Genomic DNA, 23,344 nt, shown 5'->3' on the forward strand with positions numbered 1-23,344 from the left:
GAACTGCATATCAATTCCTTTTCCTTTAGCTCCATCTGCAGGTCCAAGTTGCATTTTTTTATATTTTTTACAAACTCTTCTTGCAAAACAGTTTTTTGTATAACCTGGCTTGGTTTGAAGACCATTACCTCATATGGCCTCGTCATCAGATTAGTAGATTAGCAGTTTAGTTTATATATATATTTTTTTATTTATTTCTTCAGCCCTCTTTGACCATCTAATCTAACAAGCTTTATTGATTAAAAAAACCTTGATTTAGTCAGAGAGGACTAGAATCCCCAACAGTGGAACACAAAAGGACAAAAAAGTACAATAGACAGAAAAACAGACAATGACAGGTGTGTGTGTAAGGTGTACTGGTGCGTATCGATGAATGTGTGGAAGTTTATGTTGTTGTCTGTAAGTAACCCCCGTATCCACAGAAAGATGAAGCCTTCCAGCAGCCAGATATAAAGCAGTGATGTTGACCTTCGACACTTACTCAGCATCAACCAGTGGCCACAGCCAGTGACAGGCTGGATCACAGCTGGTGCTAGTGTGTTGGGCCACCAGTGCTCTGGATTTCCCCCCCCAATCCCAGCAGGAACCGTACCGCCCAGCCAGACCCTGCCAGCAATAGAACCAGCCAGGGCATGTTTAGAGTTCATCATGGCTTCTTGGCATCAACAGAATGTCGTTCTGTGCTGCACTGGTACACCGTCAGTAGGAAAGGTTACACTCGGCATTGGAGTAAATATGCTGTGGCTGTAATTTAAAAGGCTACTCACCACACACCACATACAAAGCGGAAATATGACACGAGAAGCAGCCAAACACGCAAACTGCTCATTGGCTGTATCATATAGTGTTGTATTGTAGAAGAAAAATAAATGCAGAGCTGGTCATTTTATGAGCAAGTCTCCTTGGTTTAATTGAATGAAACAAAAGATCAACTTTAAATATCTTGTACTTTAATGGCCACTTAATGATACATTAACAGTATACACTAAGTATGTCATATAAACAGATTTTCTTATAGAATCTAAATATATCAAGATTTCCTGAACACTTCAGTTTGACTTTACGGAAACACCTTTCAGAGAGCAATAGATCAATAACTATGCAAATTCTTCAGAAACATTAAAAAGAACGAGAGTCCCACATGAAGGGTATTGATTAATTGAAAATGGAGAGCTGAATCAATCAGAGAGGGATCTTTGAGCTGAAATATCTGACATCTAAATGTTCCTTCAAATGATCTCTGTGGCTGTTTTTTTCACAGCGTTAAAAAGGACAATGACACCTACGATCACCGCCACACCAAGAATGGCTCTCAGAGGCTTGTTTGTCACAACTCTTATCAAATACTTTAACATCCTGAGGACCGGTAGCTGCTCCGTCTCCCACTCTTTCAGCATCTTGGTGGTGTAGCAGCCTCCTCTCTTCTCCATCACCATGTTCTCTACCGTGTTGAGCAGCTTTGCCACCTGGACCTGGTTGTTCCTGTACTCCTCCTGCTGGTTGTTTTTCCAGTACTTGTTATCAACAACGTGGCACCGACCGCCGCACTTCTCCACCAGATCTTTCAGAAGCTTGTTTTGTCTGAGGAAAGCTTCAATTGTCATTTCTTCAGATAACTGGTTGCCATGCGTGAAAACGACGGTAGAATATTTAAACGCCTCTGCAGAGAAATACTGAGCGATCTGTCTGATGACAGTGGCCTCCTGCTCTGTGAACTTTTCCACCTTGAGCACGATGATAAAAGCATGAGGCCCAGGAGCGCACTCTGTGACACACCTCACTATCTGACGCTTCAGCTCCCGCTCAGACGCCCCTGGAGAGAAGACACCCGGAGTGTCGATCAGAGTGACGTTTCTCCCGAGGACAGTTCCGGATTCCACCTGACAGAAACTTGCCTCTGTGACGGAAAAATGTTTGACTTTGAACGCAACTTTCCCAAGTATGGTGTTAGCCAGGCTGCTCTTCCCAGATCCAGTTTTCCCCAGCAGGGCAATCCTCAGCGTGTTTGGCACTAGGAGGAGAAAAACAGTCACCATCAGTCCTGCTTTACTTTTCTCACTTCAGAATATTACACTGTCGGGGGAAGAAAAGGGAAAACTGTGGCAGTAACTTTGTTGTTTTGCTATCAGTGTTGTCAGCATTCAGACATGAGCCGACATGAACTCTGTCCAGAATGTAACACAGGCTGAAGTCCCAGCAGATTCTAGTACTATGATGTATACATTATTACCATTATACATAATACTATAATAGTTAGTGAAATTTGATAGCAGACGGGTCTGGGCCAAATCTGGCATCAAGCTGCAACTTCTGGCCGACTGCTGGCTTGGGGAAGTGGTAAGTGAACCGGATGTGGGCCAGATCTGACAATGGTCCCAGTGGTGGCCCATGTGTGGAACAGCTCTGGTAAACCGGATCTGGGCCAGTAAAGGGCCGTCGTTCTTTGCGGTTTGTGGGCCAGATGTAGGTGCATATTTAGCAGAACAATTTTGCTGTGTGGGTACTACATTTCAAAGAAAAAATGTAGTAAACACAACATTTTTAGAAGTTACCTCAGAACAAATATGCTGCTGCTGGCTAACTACTCGTAACTCCTTGTCTAAAATGAATAATGATTAGTTAATAATTGCTAAACAAAAAATGGTAAGCTTTATAGTAAGCAGCAGTGAGTTGGAGAGAAGGAAGCTCGCTCATTAATGAATCAGTTAATGATCATTGGTTCATTAATCTGTCGACTCACGAACGGGTCCCAATGGACTCCGAATCAACCTTCTTTTTTTCTTTTTTTTTTAAACGTTTTGGCGACTCTATTAACGACGCTGAAGTTGGCATCCGATTCGCGAATTAAAGGGGTGGGCATAAAGGGCCATTTCACTGCATTTTTTGCATTTTGATCGACCAAAACAAGGTCCTGTATGGAAACTACAATAGTTACACTGGTTACTAGTTACATCAGAATACCAAAAATGCAGTGAAATGGCGCTGTTCTGCATTTTCACAAATCAGAAAAAGGCTTCACAAATCTCAGACAAGGTTTTAATGAATCTATAGCCTCTTTAGAATAATTCCATCCAGATATGAGCAGTCTAACTAATGTAGTTTCCATACAGGACCCAGTTTATGGTGATCGGAATACCAAAAATGCAGTGAAATGGCCCTGTTCTGCATTTTCACAAATTAGAAAAACGTTTCACAATCCCAAACGAGGTTTTAATGAATCTACAACCTCTTTAGAATAATTCCATCCAAATTTGAGCAGTGGAACTATTGTAGTTTCCATACAGGACCTTGTTTTGGTCGATCAAAATGCAAAAAAAATGCAGTGAAATGGCCCTTTATGCCCATCCCTTTAATTCGCGAATCAGAGGCTGACGAATCGGATGCCAACTTCAGCGTCGTACTCTATTATAGGTTTGTTTCTAAAAAGATAAGAAAAGAAAACCATATCTTTGCTCTTTCCTTCTTGCTGCAGGCTGTTGCTTTAGTTAAATGTATTTTCCATTGAGTATGAAATTACACTGATCTAATTTGAATGTATTCCATACACGTTGTTGGAAAGCTAATGTTATTCTGAGAGAATGTTAAAGTAATGCTCTCTCCAATCAGGTAAAGCTGGTCACCGTGAACAAATCTCTCTGTGTAAATATAAAATGGCTGCCATATCTGTGCAAGGAGCAATAAACGCTGGCTTTCACAAAATGGAGTTGTAAAGATGTTCAAGTCCAACAATAAAATGATTCCACGTTCTGAGTCCAATATGTGCCCCTCTGTTAACATCTGTTTCCACACAGGGGAGACTTGAAGTATCCGCATAACCCTTTTACAGTGGTTCGATTGGTTTCTGAAACATCTGTCCACATGTTTGGGACACGCACATTGTAAATGTTAGTGTCTAAAGCTCAATGATTATTGTTTCCCTGACACGGAATGAATAAAAGAGGAAAATGTAACCCACCGTCCATGATGAAGAAGAATGCGACCCCTCAGATGAATGTCTGGTAATGCGTCTTTAGGTCGCGTTTCCTCTTCTGCTGTCTGGCTCAAAACTGGCCACAGTTTTTAGTTTCGCTTTCCACTTGGCTGCCCTCCTAGAATAGTTCCATCAACAAACTGCTGCAACAAGCAGGCTGCAAGGAGGCAAATATTCAGCATGATAAGCTTTCTATGTTCCTATCCCTGTTTCTGTGCCTAAAATCTCTGCACACTTTGGGTGATAATCGTGTTATTTGTGTGGCTGACAACAGAAAACTTATACAATCTGTGCTTGAAATGTAAAATAAAGACAGCAAGAGAAGGGGGGGGGGGATTTTTCCAAACTCTCGACACCCAATGACACCAACACTCAGATAATCTGTCTCATTCTTTATTTACAGAGAGCACCTCAGTTGTAATTAAGAGTTGAAATGAAAACATAATGATTATTCCTTCATATATGTTGAACGAGCAAGTCCAGATGTACCTCAGCCCTAAGTCACATGCAGCGTCGTTTTTTACTTTCGGGATGTTACAAAAAAAAAACTCCACACATGACTTCCCATTAAAGTATGCCGCTGTGTGTGCGTCTGAAGAAGGGGCGCATTGATACAGCCGTAGTTCCCCCCTCACAGGCAGAAGGAGATGTAAGTTAGTCCCTGCCGACCGGTGGGGAATAGGTCCTGACTGAGTCAGAATCAATTCATGATGTTTGCAAAATATCCACTCAAGTTTTATTGGTTTTACTTAACATTGGTGAAATAATCTATAATATTAAAACATCTATAAAAATAGAATAATACTTTATTCAGGTATTAGAGGGGGGAATTCAAAATTAGTAGTTCAAATTTGTTTCTTAAAAAAGAAAAAATATTAATATTTACAATGATTTTACATTAGAACAATAACAACAACAATAATAAATTCATACATAAATAAATACATTTGAAAAACATGTCACGGCTGGATTGTAGCCGCCTGAAAAGTATGAGGACTCAAGAGCAGACTAGGTTCAAAATAAAAGTGTTTATTTACAGTATGAGAATGCAGAGTGGAGACTGAATCCAGGAGATAACCGGGGAGGCTGCAGGAAGAGGAAGAGGGTTAAGTGAGGTCTCCAGGTTCCAGGGGGGTTTATGTCCTTACTTTATCCAGATGAGGTGAAGGCTGGGGAAGGGTACAGGCTGTGTACAGGCGAGAGAGCACGGCGGGGTGAGCAGGCAGGTTGAGGCACGGACAGGCTGGAGATCCAATCTTGGACGGTGATATGCTGTTAGGACACGGAGGATGACGAGATGGGTGAGTACTGGAAACACAGGTTCAAGGTAAGCAACGCTGGGAAAATATCAATTTACAATAAAGCTTGGAGAGGCCGAATTACCACAGTAAAGAGACCTACCCAGCCCCGCCTAGAACTCAAAGCACAGCCACAGATGATCATGACAAAACATCAAAGTCAGCAATCACTGTTAAAAAGCCTTATGGCTGTGGGGACAAAGGACCTCCTGAACCTCTCAGTCCTGCAGCGCAGTGAGATGAGCCTCACTGTCCTGCCAGGATGCTGTGCAGAGGATGTTTATTGCTCTCCAAAACAGAATGGCCCTCATTTATCAAGCCGTCGTAGAAAGCATCGTAGATATGAGCGGAGAACTCGTCGTACGCAGAGGCTCAAGTGAGATTTACAGAACATGCGTACCACACCAATCCCATCGTAAGACCGAGCGGCTGTTGATAAATCCGGCGGCTGAAATCCATCGTAATGATCCTAACCACGCCTTCTACAAAAGGGGGTTGAGAGGCCGCACCTCTAGAGTTTGCGACATGGATAGACGAAAGGCGGCAAAGAAACGCTGCCAACAGCGTTGACAGCCGTCCCAGCTGTCAACAGCGTTGGCGATGTAAATCGCAGACCGGACAAGTTATGTATTTTCCCCTACTGTGATGGTCAATAAAATGTGATAAACTCCAGATTAAATTAAATCTTTCTCCAGTAAGATCAGGAAGAAGTGGTCCGATATGAAATTGGCCAAAAAAGAAGGTCGCAGCTCTCCGATGCAGCATGTCACAAACAGGGGGGGGGACGGGGGGGACGGGGGGGACGGGGGGGGGGGGGGGAATCCAGGTTTGGATTTGAGTGCCTTGGAGGAGAGGGTGGCTGGCCTGATCGGAGCTACGTCCTCATCGGGCGTGCCAGGGAAACTTCACACTGATGCGCCCATGCTAGAGCTCGAGAATGGTAAGAATGACTGCACACCCAAGACGTTTAAATAAAACAGTTGCTTTAATTTTCAACACAAATGAGGTTCCTAATCAAACTAATATTTTTCATTCACAGATGAATCCGAAGTGGCATCCGGGCAACCTGACCCGCGCGACGAATACGCGGCCCCGTCAACATCCGAAGCGTCTGCCTGCCTCTGCCCCCCCCCCGGTCTGCAGCGTCACACCGGCCAGCCGTGTTGACCACAGAGGTCCTAGAAAGACAAACAGAGATCGTGAAGTGGATGATGGCTTTAACACACACCATGCAATCTATCGACAGTACATTGAAAGACATAAATGAAACACTGAAGTCACAGAATAAATGCTGAAAGAAATCGTTGTTCTCCTTTCTTTTTTCCTTGAATAACAGAATGCTTACCAAAAGTCAGAATCGCTGAATAAGTTCCTCTCTCCTCCTGAGCGCTCTTGGCTGTGCAGGCTGGTGGTAGGGATCTCTGGGTGCGGGGTCCTCTGGATGTACACCTGGAAATGGCACTCCATTTTTTTGGGCAATGTTATGGAGATCCCCGCATGCTATAATAATATTGCATACCTTTTCGGGCGTATAGTGTTCCCCCCGCAGCCGAGAGACAGATCCAGCTTTAGGAGCCCTATACACCTCTCCACAGTGGCACGCGTGCGCGAATGCGCAGTGTTAAAGCGCCTCTCTTGTTCGGTGTGAGGGTGCACGGTTGAATAATGAGCCATCACTCTTCCAATTACGGAGTTGTACTTGTTTAATTTATTTAATTTGCGTTTATGTTTATATTTATGTTGAAGTCAAATAAAACATGGGCCTTCTTTAAAGTGATAAGTCTGTCATTTTAACCAAGGGATTTGTTGCGACTCCTGAGCACGCACTAGTGACGCTGCTGTATTGCAGTCACCGCAAGTCAAAATGGAAAAGTGCGTACACGGCCTCAGACCTGTCGTGGCGATTTCATCTTTCCTGCGCTCACGATGGATTTGATAAATGCCAACCTTTGCGCAGAAAAGAACGTACACACGACCTACGCACGTTTTTCGTCTTACGCAAGTTTGATAAATGAGGGCCAATATGATTTCATCCTCATCCTCCTGTAATATAAAAATATTATAATACTATTTTGTTCCTACGTTTATTGTGTAAAATGAGCAAAGAAATACAAAGCTGCAGTGATATGTAGGCTACATATTGGGAAAAACATTTTTTTACAGGTTGTGCAGTTAACAGTATGTAAAGTTTATGGTTTCATAAAACTGTTTCCAGTTCTGAAACTCTCTTCCAATATTTAAAACCTAAAAGACATAAAGAAGTAACAGCAGGAGGGTCCCTGGTCTGAATTCCTGGCCTTTCTGTGCATATTCTCTTCGGGTACTCCGGCTTCCTCCCGAAGTCCAAAAAAAAAAAAAAAGATGCATATCAGGTTAATTGGTCATTCTAAATCTACCGTAAAGGAGTAGGTGTGAGTGCGCATGGTTGTTTGTCTGTGTGTGGCCCACTGGCGACCTGTCCAGGTGCACCTTGCCTCTTGGCCAATGTCAGGATAGGCTCCCCCCCGGGAACCTGAAATGCATCAAGTGGAGATAGAAACTGGATGCCATTAGCACATTGATTATAAATCAATCACACCTTACTGATCAAGTCTAATAAAAAGTGAATATAGACTTTGCTGCAAACAGATTTGATGTTTATCTGACAGAAATAAAGTGTTGAGCTACAACTAAACAAGTCAGTTTAGTTGGTTTTAAGAGGTGTGTGAATTTTTGCAGGCCAGAAAGCTTGACATTCTTGTGGACTTTTGGTGGTGTCTTTGTGGCCACCTCAACATGACAACAAATGTATGAATATAGATTTGTTTTTATGACAGTGGTGTTACATTAGCCACCTATCCTCATCTCTCTTTGCATCTGTCATTAAATCCCTCACACACATACCTGGTGGGATGGACTCCCACCAAATGGAGGAATCTAATGGAGGAATTCAGTGGGTGCAGGTAGGGAAATGAGATAAGGGGGAAGGATGGCTCTTTGAACCAAGCTGCTTAAAAATGATCACAACACAAATTTCAAAGAGCAGATCAATACAGTACATATACAGCATAGTTTTACTGTTTGACACTCAGCTGTGTCCAATGTCCAATGTCCAGTGTGTTACCACAGTTCTGCCTTCTGGCCATGTTGCCCCTTGTGGAAAAAAAAAAAAAGAGTTCTAGACAGTCCGGTGCTGCGTAAATGTCCAATCTTTTCTGTTTTTTTGGAAGAAGGAAACTGGTTGCTTCTTTCTTGTTCTTGCAGAGTTAGTAGCCATGCTAACTCGTGTTGCTCTCTGAAGATATCTCAGCCGTACATTTGCTGCAGTTGGTTGGACAAATGTTGCTGCACGAGAGAGTTGGAGTTCGGTGCACTGAAAAAAGTGACTTTTTGGTGAAGTAAACTCTATTAGAGTAACTCATAATTTCTACCTTGTATTTTTAAGATTCAGTAAGAACTCGAGCTTCTTAAGTAAAATTAAACATTTTATTAACGTAATACATGAATTATGGGGGAAGAGTAAGTTTTACTTTGGTTTACTCATACAATTTAAATGTTTAATAGTTGTATGTACATGAACCTAGAAATACTACATAAACTTTACTCTGAAAGTGTATCGTTAAAATCTGTTACTTCATAACAGCAAATAATACAGATATATAAAATTTACTTAAAATTTTGAGTAAAATGATGTTCCTGCCTATGAAAAACAAGTAGACTTTACTTAATTTGTTTAAATAAATATAACTTAAAACTTAGATGTAATTAAGTAAATCTTACTTAATATCTTCAAAACTGTTTTTTATGGTAAGTAAAATTTACTTGATACTGGCAAGTGAGTGTTACTTGATATTGCAGCATTAAATATTACTTAAATCATTTGAGTGCAAATACTTACAAAGGGTTTTTTAAGTAAATCTTATGAGTTGTTTTTTTCAGTGTGGCTACTAACAAGGTGTGCCGATCATGAGCTTGGCAAGTTGACCTAGGAACTGACTGGTGTGGAGAGCAGATCATGTCCTCTCCCCTTGTGGAAGAACTGTGGATGTGAGGTACATGCTGCCTCTGGACAATGTGGCCAGGATAAGAGGAAGGATGGAAGAGATCTTTGCAGTTTGCAAACCTGGGAGGTGTGTCCATCTGGAAAGGAAAGGGAACTCAACTCCATTTGAAGAGTTGAGTTTTTATTTCAAGCTTTCTAACATTTCGAACACCCTTCACAAGGGATTTTTTTGTAAACCCTGCAAATTATTAGATATAATGCGTTATATTACTTTACTTAATTCAACCAATCCAGAATTACTGCTCTTTCTCTCTCTCATCCTGCTTTGAATCTGTGTTGTTAGCAGTATTAGCGGCTGTCACACTTTTCATGCCAACCTCAGAGACAGTCTTCTTCTCACTTCCTGTGGTGTTTTGAGCCTATACCGCCCCCACAGCTGGGATAGGTAATTTATCACAATATATGTTTTCTCATCAATTAAGGATGTAATTATTAACACAATACACACAAACTATTAGTAAATGATATATGTATGTACTGTAATGATAAATTGTAATCACTAAGACGTAAAGTATTTGAATACTTAATCATCACCACAGTCACTCTCTTACAGACATACATGCAGCCATATGCCTGCAAAGAGACACAAAAATCATCCAAGATTCCTTTTTGACCCTGGAAACTCCCTGTTCACACCCCTGGCAGCAAGGCAGCGCTGCAGTTCTATTAAGACCTGCACCAGCAGGCTCTTTAACAGCTCTTTACCTATGTGCAGTAAAAAAAAAAAAAAAAACATGAACTCCAATGTGCAATAAGAGCACTGTTTCCTGTTCTATGCTGCTAAACACTGTGCCAGTGCCCATTTGCATGTTTTGTCTCCGTCTCTTGTTTTTAATCATCCTTTCATAACTCATTGTTTCCAAAGTTTGCATTCGATTTGTGCAATGGCAGTTAAAGACATAATTATCATGATCTGCCAGAGTGTGCTATGCTTGGGCTTCATGTCAAATGTATTATTTTGATAATCTCTTAAAGGTGCATAAATTGTAATCATCATAAAGGTCAAATTTAGACAACACCGCCACATCAGTGATTATACGTTGTAGTCTCTGCAAATAAAACTCTTTGTTCATATGCAGTATAAGATGGGTTCTAAAGAGATGACAGAAGAACATCATGACTCACATATTGCTCTGTTAAATTCTGCGTACACAGGAAGGGAGGATCTGCAGGCCACTTTGGCAGTCACGTGTCTGCAGTCCTCCGTGACTGATTCAGACCTAAGAACGAAGTAGTGTTTAAAGACTCTGCGTTTCAGATTCTCATGTCCGCTGACTAAAGAAGCAAATGTAACTCACTGTTCATGATGGAAAAAGAAAGCAAAGCAGAGTAAAGTTCACTCAGATAATGCTAGATTATGTGTTCTTGCTGTCCTTTCCTCCTGTCTGATAAAAAAAAACTGGCTGCAGAGCTCAGTTTCAGTTTTGACTTGGCTGGACACCAAGAGCATTTCCAGGAAACCAGAGGCATTTGCAGGCAGTGGTTTTAAGGAGCCGCTTGCTGCTCTGTGTCGAGAGAAATTTTAGATTGAAAACAGTTGATCCACCATGTTGAGAAGAGATCCAGGAACCAAGTCTTGACAAACAAAATTTACTGACATTTTATTTCATGCTAATAGTTTCTGGGTATACAAATATGATTCAAGCTACAAAAGCTGAAACTCTGAGCAATATCCATTTTGATTCATGAACCAACATTTCAACCAAAGCTGTTTACAGTGTTAGGTTTTGTTCAAATTAGAAATAAATGTTTAGCTTTGAGTCACATTAGAAAGACAAGAATAATTGACAAGTATTAACTCTTTGTAACTGTGAACATACTAAACAAAATGTTTTTCCAATCAAACTTCTTTGCAGTACATATGTTAATTAATTCAAGCAACATCCATCACTTAGTGAGCCAGCTTTGTCGATTATATCTGACTAAATTACAGAAATATGGTACTTATTGAAATCAGCCTTTTAAACATTTGCCATTCAGTGTTAAATGTTTACAAGAAATATACACTTAATGAATACATGAACAATTTGTTTTATCATGAGCAAAAACAGAGAATAATAAATCATGCACAACCACCACTGTCAGTATACATCAATATAAATGATAAAAGTATAAAACCTGCCCCGATTAGACTAAAACAAATTCAAACTGCTTTTCACTCAACATGTGAACAATTACTAGGCAACAATAAAAAAGAAATTTGAAAATAAAAAGCAGTTAAATTCATATTCAGTTTTAAGTATCAAAGGAATTTTTTTTAGTCTAGTTGACCCATTCTAACACTACACCAGTGATACTCACTATTTTTTTCACAAGAGCCACATTGGCAGAGCAAAATCAAGGGAAGAGCCACTTTTGCAACAACATACTAAGTCCCCTTTTGCAAATATGCATTTCTACATATAAAACATCCCACAAAAAAAGAAACAACACAGCCAATACATCTTCAATTCAGACCACATTTACCTTAATACTGGGATGAGCGGAAGCTGGCATGCATGTCCTTGACTTTCTTCATGTTGTATTCTTAGTTTGTTGTTGTAATCATAGTGAGACATTCAAGATGAGCATGGTTTTTGTGCCTGTTTTTGTCTTTTTTTAATTAAAAACCGATCCATTGTGCCTGCATCTCGCGCTGGCTAAAGGAGCTAGCGTGCGCTGCGGTCAAGTGTGACGGTGGTTTAAGCGGGCTGCGTTGCCGTTTAACAGTGCCCCCTTTAGGAAACACCATTAAGCCTTAATTAATACTTAATAAAAATACTTAAAGGTAGGGTAGGAGATCCTGGATTTTGAGTCCAGCGAAGCTGTATTTTAAAAATACACAGGTAAAAAGTCCCAACCCTTTTCTTCACTTTCCCCCCGAAGCCACGCCTCTAGAGTACATGGACGCACACGAGCACGAAGGTGCACGAGCGCTGTTCTGACAGCAAGCATCGATCGTTGCCGTATTTAGTATTTAGTATATGATAACTATACGTTTAATAATGCTAGGTGCTAGCCAAGCTAGCTCTAGTTTAGCTTCCTGCCAAGCTTCTGGACGCGTAATTCGTTCACGGAGCAGGGTACGCGCACAGGGGGAAGGAGGGGGAGGGAGGAGCAGATTGCAGTTTGATAGACGGCATCAGAATCCAATCATTGTGAACAGTCCGTTCAGTATGATTGGATAGTGTTTTTCCTAGATTGTACGTTCTAGAGGCCACTAAAACTTTTCATATTTGTGTCAAAACGTTTAATTAATTGGTTGCAATGGGGGTGTGAAGAGTATTTCAAGCAATATGTAAAAAGATGTTCCAGAAAAAGATCCCCTACCCCACCTTTAATACTACAAAAACGCAAACTTAATAAAAAATACTTAATGCTGTGCAGTATTCGCTGTATGTTATTTGAAAATAATTATTGTTATTGTTACCATATTGTTATAAGCTACTATGCGAGTGCGAGCCACCAATTAAAGCTTGAGGAGCCGCGCAATAAGTATCTCTGCATTACATTCACAAAACGTGTCTTTGTCTATGCATAACTATGTGCTTCCTACTTATTCAAACACATATGCATCGGTAGGCAACGTGGGGTTTGGTGTCTTGCTCAAGGATGCTTTGACATGTGGCTCCGGGGAAGCCGGAGTTGAACCACCAACCCACTGATTGGTGGGCAACTGCTCTTCCTCCTGAGCTCCAGCCACCCCACATACATGCAGAAAGCAAAATTTACAGGAAAAACCGTTTCCAGGAAATCTGGCGGGTTTCTTATCACTGCTGCATGGCAGTCTTTGCGTTCTGAGAGTGACTTATTTGTTGGTCCAACTTTGAAAATGCAAACTCAAATCTGCACATTCATCCTGGTGTTTTTTTTGCTTTATCGGTTTCCACCTTTCAGAAAGTCCAACATTTCAAACTCAAAGGCATCCAGAATTACTCTACACGCTTTCTCCTTTTAAGATGGGTCGTTTAAGATGGACAACAAAAGAAACTGATTTTCCAAGTCAAATTGATTTACATCACAAAAAAAAGGACAATCGATGAATAAATCGATTCACATCATATGCCATTTGCCACATACGCTGTTTTTCCCACAGCCTCCTTTGATGAGTTCATCGCATAAATCTTATTGCAGCTCCAATGACTCCGCCAGCGACTCCGCCAACGCCTGCGCCAACGCCTGCGCCAACGACTGCACAAGCAAGTGTTTGGTATAAAACTGCACCAAAGAATAATCCCAAAACTGCTCCAACTGCGACACCAATGAGCGAATAATAAAGCCAGTCCGCAATGGCCACATCTTTACCGCCTTTATTTTTCTTCACTTCTTTAAGGAACTCATTGGTGTAGAAGCCTTCTCTGGTTTTCAGCGTTTCTATGGTGTTGAGAAGCTGTTTCACCTGAAACTGGTTGCTCCTGTAGTCACCATTTTTGTTGTTGTTCCAGTATTTACTATCAACAACATGGCACCTGCCACCACACTTTTTGACCAGACGACTCAGATCGTCACTTTCACGAACAAAGTCCTCGATTTTCTTTCCTTCAGGGAGCTGGTCGCCATGTGTGAAGACAACCACAGCATGTTTCAAAGCCTCCTTTGAGAAATATTCATAGATTTTTGTGATGACATCCTTCTCCTGGACTGTGTATCGGTCCACTTTCAGCACAATGAGAAAAGCGTGAGGCCCAGGAGCGCACTCAACAATACACCTTATGATCTCACGCTTCAGCTCTGTTTCATCTATTTCAGTATCAAAGAAACCAGGAGTGTCGATCACTGTGGTTCGTATTCCATTGACAATTTTGGATTCTTTTTGACATGCACCTGTTTCAGATTTGGGAGACAATTTTACCTTCAAAAGGCTGTCTCCCAATATGGTGTTTCCGAGGCTGCTCTTTCCATAACCTGTTTTTCCCAGCAGCACAATCCTCGTTTCATCTGACCCTAGGAAAGAGCACAAACGTATTTTCTTCAGATATTTATGGGTGACATCGCTGAAGAAAAGTTATCCATTATAGTATTCAGCCAATTTGTAATATCACATACATGTTGGAGAATGTTCTCAGAGAAATATGCAGTGTCCAGTGATTGTGAGAGAAGCTACATCTGAGCTGTAAAACTGGCATCCATGTCAATTTATTTTGTTAGTTAGTCAAGTTTTTTAATAAAGTCATGTCATGTGATTGACTGAACCTAACCGAACTAAAACAATTGTTGGCATCTCTCACAATGCTTGTCTGACCCACCATGTGAAAGCATCCTCTACAGTCATACAGATATCTTTTCTCCTTACAATATGGCGGTGGGGTGGTTAGCACTCAGTAGGGTTACATGGCACTGAAAGGATCGGATTATTGGCTAAATTACAATAAGACTGAGTTATTAAGTTCATGTAGACACCTGAATCTGACAAGAAATTGGGTCGGATCGGATTACTCGCGACCGGATTAAGACCCCGAGATAACTCGGTTGAAAGTTAAATTAAACGTGTTTGCAAACGGGTGAAGCACGTGGTGAATTAGACTTTGCGTTCAGCACATGCTCGAGATTTTTTTCCCGAGGTCGTGAACCGAAAGTCTGAAGAGACGATATTACTGTTGTTGTCGCCGTCAGAAAGAAACAAACAACGCGATGGAGAATGCGCCGTTGGGCATCGCGTTTGTGCAATAAGCAGCTCACCACAAACGAAATGTAGAGGGACGTAGCTTCATCTTGCTCTTCGTTCGCCATTTTCTCGAACACCTGAGTTTGTTGTTGTTAGTGGTGAAGCGGTCAACAGGAAGTGGCTCTATTAGCAATAGTTGAAATGGGTACAGCGCCACCTATCATATCGGAGTATGACATGCTTTGTGCCTATGATTCGATTCATTCACCACCATACATCCAAGGATAATTACCCTTGCTCAACTCATTCTTATTGTAATTTAGCCAATAGTCCGATCCTTTCAGTGCCATGTAACCCCACTGACTGTTACCCTCCCGCCCAGCGACCCTGAATTGGATTAAGTGGATACTAAAAATTGATGGATGGAAGGAAAAAAAAAGGGTTCATAGTTTGTGTTATGAGGCAGTGTCGCTGTTTAAGGAGTACAATTTACGTCAGTATTTTGACACCAAACACTGTGCTACGTTTTGCTCAATTTTGCCTATGTAAAAAACAACAAATTGACTGTGAATTAAAAGGCAGACTGAGATTGCAGCAGCTAAACAATAAATAAATACAGAAACAGTAAATTACCAACAGGTTATGGGGTAGTTACATAATTACAGCCTTACAGTTACAACTGGCCCTTTGAGGGCAGCCATAATACGGAAGTGACCCTCAGGGAAAACGAGTTTGACAGCCTTAGCTTTAACAAACAACATGTTTGGTCACTTCAACTGGTGGACTTGATGGCGTTTTGAAGAAAATGTACCATTGCCCTTGTTTTTTTTTATTTTATTTTTTTATTACATCATAGCAAAACATTCACCATGAACCACTCTGAAATATTCACTGTCTTTCAGGGTTTACAGGCTGTCATCACAGTAGGCTATGTGTCTCCTTCGCTGCAACCATGGCTCAATTAAGGGATTGATTCAGATGTTAATTATAATGACATATATCTATTTATATATATCTATATATATATAGATATATATATATATTGACACACTAACATGAAGTAGAAGATGGCAAACATTAGATCTCTAACAATATTGGTATCTGTAACCCTAACTATATGAGTATTCTGCTCTAGATGCCTCAGCCGAAAATAGACAGAGAAATATTGGACATAAATCCTGTTTATGTCCGCAACACATAAGGTTTCCGCATCATCAGCATTTATTTTCTACATGTTTGCCATCAAGCCGCGCTTACAAATAAGGAAGCCGAGTTTAGGCTGACCAGACGGGTGCTAAATAGATAACAGAGTAAATGTCTGTTTAAAGTTCAATGTGAAGCGTTGACACAGAATGGTAAAAGAAGCCAATGTGACTCACCGTTCATGATGAAGAAGCGCGCGACACAGAGTGAAGATTTGTCTGATAAAATATCAAAAAGGTTTTGCCAGCTTCGGTGCTGCGTCTGCTCCTGAGCTCTGAAGACTTCACGATTTAGTTTCTCTTTCTACTTTGTACGTCATTTCCACCAATGACGTACCGCCTCATCGAGATTGTGAAATATTATGTTATAAAAAAAAACTGTAGACCTGAGTCAAAAATAGTATTTTTTACAGTAAAAGGAGTGGTACAATTTTTGGGTGTAAAACGGTGCAAGAGGTTTAATATACTGTTGAAATTTAACCTAATCCCAGCCACTCCCCATCATTCACACACATGCAGTTTTATTTTGTTCACATTAGGAACATAAGAGGAGGACTTAAAATGACCTTAAGCCTATGTTATTGTGAACCTTACCTGACTATCATTCTGCAGAACCTGATGATATGCAGTCTCAGTGCTTATACTAAATATAGATTTTTTAAAAAATGGGTTGGAAAGTTTTGTTAGGGTTCAGCAATGGAGACGAAGGATGCAGATTGCAGATGCAGACACGGGACAGGAGCCAGGAGGAAACTTAAAGGCTTTATTATAAATAGAAATGAAATTCACAGCCACTGCTGGAGAACCACAAAAACTAAACTAGAAAAACAACAACGCCTAAAGAAGACACGACAAAAACTTAACTGTACAAAACCAAGGACGCTCAACCAACTCATGGATAATTTGACGGAGGATCTGACACAGACTGAAAAAAGAACAGACTAAATACTGTGGGGAGAGTGATTAGTGAGTAGCTGAGGATAATTGATACAGGTGAAGGGAGTGGAGCTGACGACTGACAGGAGGGAACTGAGGAAAGATGAGGAAATGGCAAGACTAAACTAAATGGAAACTAAACAGACAAACCAGAAAAACACAAAAAATGCATGGATCGAAGTTTTAGACAACTGCTTCTCTTCCGCCCTGCTGCCTCCTTCCAACTGTCACCATGCAGCTCTGCTAGAAGGCAAACATTTGGAGTAAAACATGTCTGCATTAGTAACCAAACCATGTCTTTGTCCTCCATTAAATGACAGTTTAATGTTGTGTGTCAGTACAGCGACGGCAGCAACCATGTCTGCATGTGGAGGACTGAAACTTCCATAATCCGAATTAAATCAAAAGATAAGATGGTGAAATACCTTGGTTTTTTAGACCAAGTATTTTCTGCCAGTTATCAGATACCCTGCTGGTATAATAAGCTGACCAAAGGATAACACATGAACCACTGAAACCTCCTCAGAATGCATGGAGGGTTTCACTTCAAGTCCAGCACCCAGAGACTGTACAAATAACAAAGATCCAGGAGTAAATCAGAGGCATTGCCTCCAGGATTTGAATTTGTACTTGCAGTAACAGGCAGCTGAAAGCCAGTGAAGAAGAAGAGAAAGAAGAGGAACCATCATGGAAGGTGACATATACCAACAATCGATTGAGGAAGTGAGGCTGCGCAGCCTTCTGCCTGAGAGGAAGAGGGTGAAAATTTCATGCGTCGAGTGAGTAGTGCTCTTAGACACTGACGCTCTGCTTCCACATTTGTTGATATATGTTCTTCTGTTGTTTGGGCAGATTTAGCCACTCATTACTGTGCCTTCCTCTCAGTCAAAGCATCTCTCATTTAAAAAAAAGTAATGGAGTCAAGTAGCATTCAAGGTTTCTATGTAACTTTTGAACCCTGGATTATAAAGAGGGATTTAAAGAAGGAGAATGTTTAAAAATATTATTTTTTACCATTTGTTGGTTTTGTTTAGTTTTACATTAGCAAACACATTATACTCACGGTATTGCGCATGAATGGGTTCAAATGAGCACATTCAGTCACACTGTACCAGTAACAGGTGCCACGATTTATGCAACTAATACACACAAATTACTGTGCAAATAAAAAAGTTCAGTAACAGTACTTGCTAAAATTTTCAACATCAGAAACTTGATTTTGTGTCAGTGTCACATGCTCGATGGCATTCACGCATTTAGAAAATGCATTTCCCACGTATGCAGGTGTAACATCGATTAACTTTCATATACGTTGCAAGCATGAAACGAAGAAGCTGAGCGGATGAACTGATGTTAGAAAATTACGCTTGGAATGTGGGGTCATGCCAACAATGGACGTTTTAAAATGGCGCAGCATTACCAGAGAAGACAGCAGGAGGGAAAAGTGGTGTGCAAGAACAAGCCCGGTGCCAACAATCGGATGATGTTCCCAAAGAAGTGTTCAAAGGCTTTACTGAAGCAAAAATAGGAAACCAATTTTGTACAAATACTCCTTCACATGATATGCAATAAAAACTGTTTCCTGCGACTCCTATATTTACTATAAAATACTATTAGATCAAATATAAAATATATATAAAATGATTATATTTCATTTGTAATGATGTAAATGTAATTCAGTTCAATTCAGTTTATTTATATCGTGCCAAATTACAACAAATGCCATCTCAAGGCACTTCCATAATATCGTCCAATTCAAGCCAATTAGAGTTCAGTTCATTGGAATCATAAGCCAAAGAAATCCAATTAATTAATATCAAATAACTGAAGTCTCTGCCTCCCATTCTACTTTTAGAAACTCTGGGAACCTCAAGTAAACCTGCAGTTTGGGAGCAAAGTGCTCTGTTAGGAAAATATCTTACAATGAGATCTTTAAGGATGGAGCTCGGTCATTAAGAGCTTTATATGTGAGGAGAACAGAAATTCTTAGAATTATAATTATTCAGGCTCATCATTAATTACAGATTATTTTCTCAATTGACCGATTCAGAATTTCAGAAAATGATCTGAGCCAAGAGTGACCCCGTCAAAGTGTTTGATTTTTCCAAACCGCTGAGTAAACAAAAATGATCAAATAAGTGCCGGCAAGTTCTGTCAAGTGCGGATATTTTATTTTATTCTATACACACACACACATGCACCCCTGCCTTATTAACTGAGGATAAAGCAGAATTTCTGCCATAAGTTGTAATATGACCGTGACTTCTTAAGGCAAAGTTCATTCATTTTCCAGATCTGCTTTATCCAACATGGACGTTTTGGAATGGTGGAGCCAGAGTACATAGCAAGAACGCACACAATGAAATTAACTTTGAACTAGTCCCTGTGAAGTGTGAACCTGTATAACACTGCATTTTTTCAGAACAGAATTCACGAGTCCAGCGTCGTTCCAACAGAACATTTATTTCATGGTTTGTGCACTCATGTTAAAAGAAGGCATCTCCCAGTTTAATATACAGTTTAGATGAGAAGAGCATAGCTTTGCATCTGTTTTATATCTGACAGCGTGGGAAAATAAAGTTTCAAGCAACCCAAGCTCCTGTTAAAACAAAGATTTAACCGCATTTACTACAAAGTATATCCACACAAAACACCAGCCACTGAAATAAACTAGTTAACAGCATAAGATAGCAAACAATTTCCATGATTTATTTGTTCACTGAACCTAAACGTTTGAAGTAAAAGTGAAATAATTAAATAGCAATTTTTTATACAGGTTTACTACCTTTGCCGAGAACAGGGATCTCAAACTCTGGACCTCGGGGGATCAGTCCACTGTCCTGCAGGTTTTAGATGCTGCCCTGCTTCAACACACTCTTTCTTCAAAAGATTGTTAAATTCTGCACAAACCGGCCAATGAGGCATCGATCTGAATTAAGGGTGTTGAAGCAGGGAAACATCTAAAACCTGCAGCACAGCACCCCGCCACAACCAAAGTTTGAGATCCCTGGCCAAGGATATAAACCTTAGAGACAGAACACACTTCAAGACACTCCATAAATTCAGATTGTGCTACATTTTGATTTGTAAATAGGACTCCATATCAAACATATGTTTGATTTTCCTTGTAGAAGATTTTATTGTCAGGCCTCTTCACCCATGTCATGTTAATCGCAGCGGTAATCCCCTTCTCTCTTAGCCTCTGATTCATCTGCAAAACAAAGACGATTACAACACTAAGGAGAAAAAAAAATTATATTTCCAAGATTTTGCCCTCTTTTAAATGTGACTGCCTTTCTTTGAGGAGGTTTGTCTGGCTATATGTAAATATGATCTCTTCCTACACTTGCCAGGGTCAGGATGGCCTCCGTCACGGGGGGGTCGTTCAGGTCAATCATAGATTTCAGTGCTGTCAGCTTCATTCGGAACATCGGCTTTGGGCCTGCACGCAAAATAGAAATAACTTCACTGTGAAAGAGGTCTGAATTCAACTGTGTCAAAGAGGGGAAATTAGTATGAGTTGGTGTGAAAAACAACTCACCTTCATAGCACATGAATTCATGGATCTTGGAACAAGGTTGGTTAAACAAAAGTCCATGGAATTCAGTGTCGATCCTGGTGACTGCACAGTGTTCTGGGGGTTTTAGGTCTTTTGGGTAAGTCCATACCCAGTGTTTGAAGGTGTACACAGAGCCATCTGACCACCACATCCAGGTGCGTCTGTACAAACCAACGAAAGACTATATATTGACTACATAAACAAACAAAAAAAAGTCTACCGAATGAAGAACTAATGACACCTTCAATCATGACTGTAGTGACTATTTGTCTATGAAAATAATAATAATAAAAAACTTTTGACTTAAAGGTGACCAAACTAAAAATAAACATAACTGTAAAATGCACCCCCCCCCCCCAAAAAAATGTACTTAATTACTAACCAATTTATCCTAAACAACTAAAATTAAACAAAAATACTAATTATCAACCAAAAAATAAGCAAATAATTTAAAATAAATCTAAATTCTAAGATTCTCGTGGATGACTGCTGATGAGTTTATGGTGTCAGGCGCCTCTCTTGATCAGCTGAAAGAGTGATGACCATTGGTGCACAGTGTAGAAACAGCTTTGGACAGAGCCTGTGGTCTATCACTGGTTGAAATAAAGGTGACTTACTGTTGTTTTCATCTTCGGATGTTGAAAACTAAACTGATAAAAGTTATAAATACTGTTTTTGACTTGCAAAAAGTGAGGACAACCGTGACGCCCTTGCCACGCGAGGCTACATTCGAAGGTCATAGAGGTTTATTTGGTTCAGTGCTGTCTTCAGAAATGCAAAACAGATGTAAAAACAGGTGTTACCTGATGCAAGCAGCACACCAACGCGAGGTGATGTATGGTTCCCTGTTTGGATTAGTCACTTTCTCCATAGAATGTGGACTGTACATCTCAAGATCTTTGTTCTATTTTTTGATACTGAGACCATAACCAAATATTGTAGAAGGACCTGATTAAATTCATAATAGATAATATTTACCCTGATTTCACTTTGTACCAAGAATGTGTCAAGTTTCCTTTTGACAACGACAATGGTGATAAAAAAAAAAAAAAAATGTCATTACCTTGTCTGCCTAGTTATTTTAGATTTATTAGATGTTAAATATTGTGATTGTAACTCATTGGCGCCACCTTAAGCTCAGCAAAGCCTGTAACAAGAAAATATGTCATCTGTGAACAGGAAGTCAGTCAGAGAACTGAAAAGAAAGCTTGTGCAGCACAGTGACCATAGCCAGTTAAATAATCCAGCAACAGCTGTTTATGTTGTTTTTGCATTTGGCAGACGCTTTTATCCAAAGCAACTTACACTGGTAGGCAGTTAGGGTAAGGGGGTCTTGCCTAAGGACCCCTACTGGAGGTAGCACCTTTAATGCGAGGGATTTAAGCCCAGGTCACCTACATGAAACACCATCCAGTCCCATCTACATACATCCTGTGCCTTTGGTAGCATCTTGGGTATCTACAGACTTGTGTTATTGTTTATTTATATTCATGAATAAGTTTCTTTGAAGTAATGTTAATTTCTGCAACTTTATTATTAAAAACAGAAATCGCTCATTGACGTATTGAAAGGGTGAAATGGGCCTATTTGTAGGGAAGGGAGTACACCGAGGATATGCTTGGCAGTGGTTTTTTTTTTCCCCTTCTCTTTTTTCAAACATACTTCATTGAAAAACGGAGACTGTTTGGGTCCCCACATGCTTTCTGTTCTATACCTTATTTATCCTTTGCATTTCAACCAGTGAGGTCAGTCTGTTTCCTAAAGCGCAGGCTTAATCAGAAAACAGTTTTTTCTTTTAAAAAACAGAATCTCAGCCAGTCTTGACGTGAATGGTTGAACGTGGAGTCAGTCTGACTAGATAAGCGCTATACAGTCCATTTGTAAGTAGAATCCATTTACCATATCACTAGTTCCATTGGGCGCAATAACTATTTTTTTAAATGCTCACCTTGTATAACTTTCACGCTCGAACTCTTATGAGCATGCACTGCCTAAAAGGAAGTTCTTTAAGTTCTTTACTGATGTATCAAATAAAACTTTAGCAATAAGTAGGATTTCCCAGTTAGGACACAAAACATTAGAAAGCACCAGTGGAGCATAACTCACTTATTTGTTACTTAAGATATTCATAGCTGCATAACTTAAAAAGCAAAAACAAAAGAGTTTTGACTTCCCACTGTGCAAAGCACAGTGAATGCAGCGCTAATTGAGGTTGAAGCTGGATGGTGGTGGAGGGGCTGGATAAATCTGCTTGAGCTCGGCCCATGAAGTAAATCTGAACCGCTCACTGAATTAGATATTTTCGGGCAAAGGGCATTTCAGAATTTTTGAGTATGGGTGCCACTTCAGACACTTGGAAAAACATGCTTTTTTAATCACAAAAAACTAATTTTCTAAAATGTATTATCATTTTTATTTTTCGTAGTCTGCCCCCTCTTTTGACGAAACTTAAAAAAATACATATATTCTCTTATTCTGTCTCCATTCCTCCGCGGTGAAAATGAGCTATTCTTGCAGGTCTATTCTCTTCCCCACTTTGTTTCTACACTGTTAAAATAATTCCTTATCATTGCTATTATCCAGTAATCTTATAGCCTCATTTTTTCTGAACTAATCTCATAGCTCCTTAAATGTCATTGTCATTTTTGCACTTCACACCATTTTGCCTCCCCATGATTAAATATGGGGTCTGAAATCTCATTTTCACTCATTGGAATGTGATTTTATAAAACTATCTATTTTCATGTAACTTC

The 23,344-nt window shown here is 40.1% G+C and overlaps 1 protein-coding gene across 1 annotated transcript; it reads right to left on the reverse strand.

The window, feature by feature from the left end:
- Nucleotides 1–928: 928 nt before the first annotated feature.
- Nucleotides 929–16,391, reverse strand: LOC142368709 (GTPase IMAP family member 8-like). Its single transcript, XM_075450900.1, has 4 exons — nt 16,274–16,391; nt 13,408–14,233; nt 5,154–5,242; nt 929–2,011 (listed from the first exon to the last, which is right to left on the reverse strand). Exons 1-4 carry the CDS (start codon nt 16,278–16,280, stop codon nt 1,230–1,232), a joined length of 1,704 nt encoding a protein of 567 aa, XP_075307015.1. The 5' UTR covers nt 16,281–16,391; the 3' UTR covers nt 929–1,229.
- Between the last annotated feature and the right edge of the window lie 6,953 nt (nt 16,392–23,344).

Source organism: Odontesthes bonariensis, chromosome 19 (genome assembly GCF_027942865.1).
Source record: "Odontesthes bonariensis isolate fOdoBon6 chromosome 19, fOdoBon6.hap1, whole genome shotgun sequence".
Lineage (NCBI taxonomy): Eukaryota > Metazoa > Chordata > Actinopteri > Atheriniformes > Atherinopsidae > Odontesthes > Odontesthes bonariensis.